Here is a 1,001-nt window from a genome sequence, read left to right as displayed (position 1 = left end):
ACACACACTTACTGATGACGACCCCGGGTCTCGGTTTCTTACCTGAACCTGAGGCTGAGTCAGACCCCACTCACTTGCTGGGTTTTGTGAGATAATATGCGTGCAGGAGGTACTCTGATGATGATGGTGCTGTTTTGCAGGAGAGGCGGCCCTGAATGAGTACCTGAGGGTCAAGACGGTTACCTTTGAGTACTGAAGAAAGGTCTCATGCGAAGAAGCTTCCGTCTCTTCCACAGCTTGACCGGCCTCCCCTGGAAGCCCGATTGTCCTTCTAGCCCCCTCCTGGGTACACAGCACCTCCACCCGAACTGGCTGGTGGAAGCCTGCTGCCTGCAACCCCTGTCCCTGTCCAAGACCCCATCTCCCCAACTCCAGTGCAATCAGAGCAACATTTGGCTACTGAGAAAGTGGCCCCAGGGCGAATAAATGTTCTGACCAGCAGCAGCCAGCACCTGTGTGACTTCCCTGCCCATCTGGGTGTGCCCTGGGTGGCCCTGAAAATCCTGGCACACAGTGAGGCTTCGGGCCCGGGAGAGCCAGTTGCTGTGGGGAGAGACACAGAATTGAGAAATGGGTGTGTGTCAGCTCCAGTCTCAGGAAGCAGGTGCTGAAGAGGAGTTAAGAGTTTGAGAGGCCTCATCCCAGACACCAAGGGGAGGAAGCAGGAAGGGTTGAAGAAGCTCAGACTCTGTTGCAGCAAATCCGGCCTATGTGGGAACTGCCCCAGGGCAGAGAGGCCTCAGCTGATCGCTGACGAGGACACTGCAGCGGGCGGGGGCCCCTGGACCACCGTGGGATTGTTGCCCAGACTGGCATTTCAGTGCAAGGGCGATGCTTAAAGGGGTGGTGGACCTGCCTTAACACAGTAACTTACATCAGACCAGACAAGTCTCACCTCTGCCCCTTTTCCGGGTCCACGTTGTTTTGCCTCAAACACCCCTAGAGCCAGGGCATCAGCAGTGGAGCCCAACGAATGTAGCTGGCCCTCAGCCGGTTCTTTC

The 1,001-nt window shown here is 56.7% G+C and overlaps 1 protein-coding gene across 1 annotated transcript in view; it reads left to right on the top strand.

Moving 5' to 3' along the window:
* ALDH1L1 (aldehyde dehydrogenase 1 family, member L1) overlaps positions 1–444 on the top strand; it is a 44,327-nt gene extending 43,883 nt beyond the window's left edge. Inside the window, exon 23 of the mRNA XM_005866930.2 lies at positions 141–444. Coding sequence (XP_005866992.1) covers positions 141–196 — 56 coding nt within the window. The 3' untranslated portion in view covers positions 197–444. The remainder of the gene's footprint in view (positions 1–140) is intronic.
* Positions 445–1,001: the final 557 nt, after the last annotated feature.

This window comes from Myotis brandtii, unplaced genomic scaffold (genome assembly GCF_000412655.1).
Source record: "Myotis brandtii unplaced genomic scaffold, ASM41265v1 scaffold240, whole genome shotgun sequence".
Taxonomy (NCBI): Eukaryota; Metazoa; Chordata; class Mammalia; order Chiroptera; family Vespertilionidae; genus Myotis; species Myotis brandtii.
Note: the sequence above shows the minus strand (reverse complement) of the source record. Positions and strands in the feature narration are given on the sequence as shown.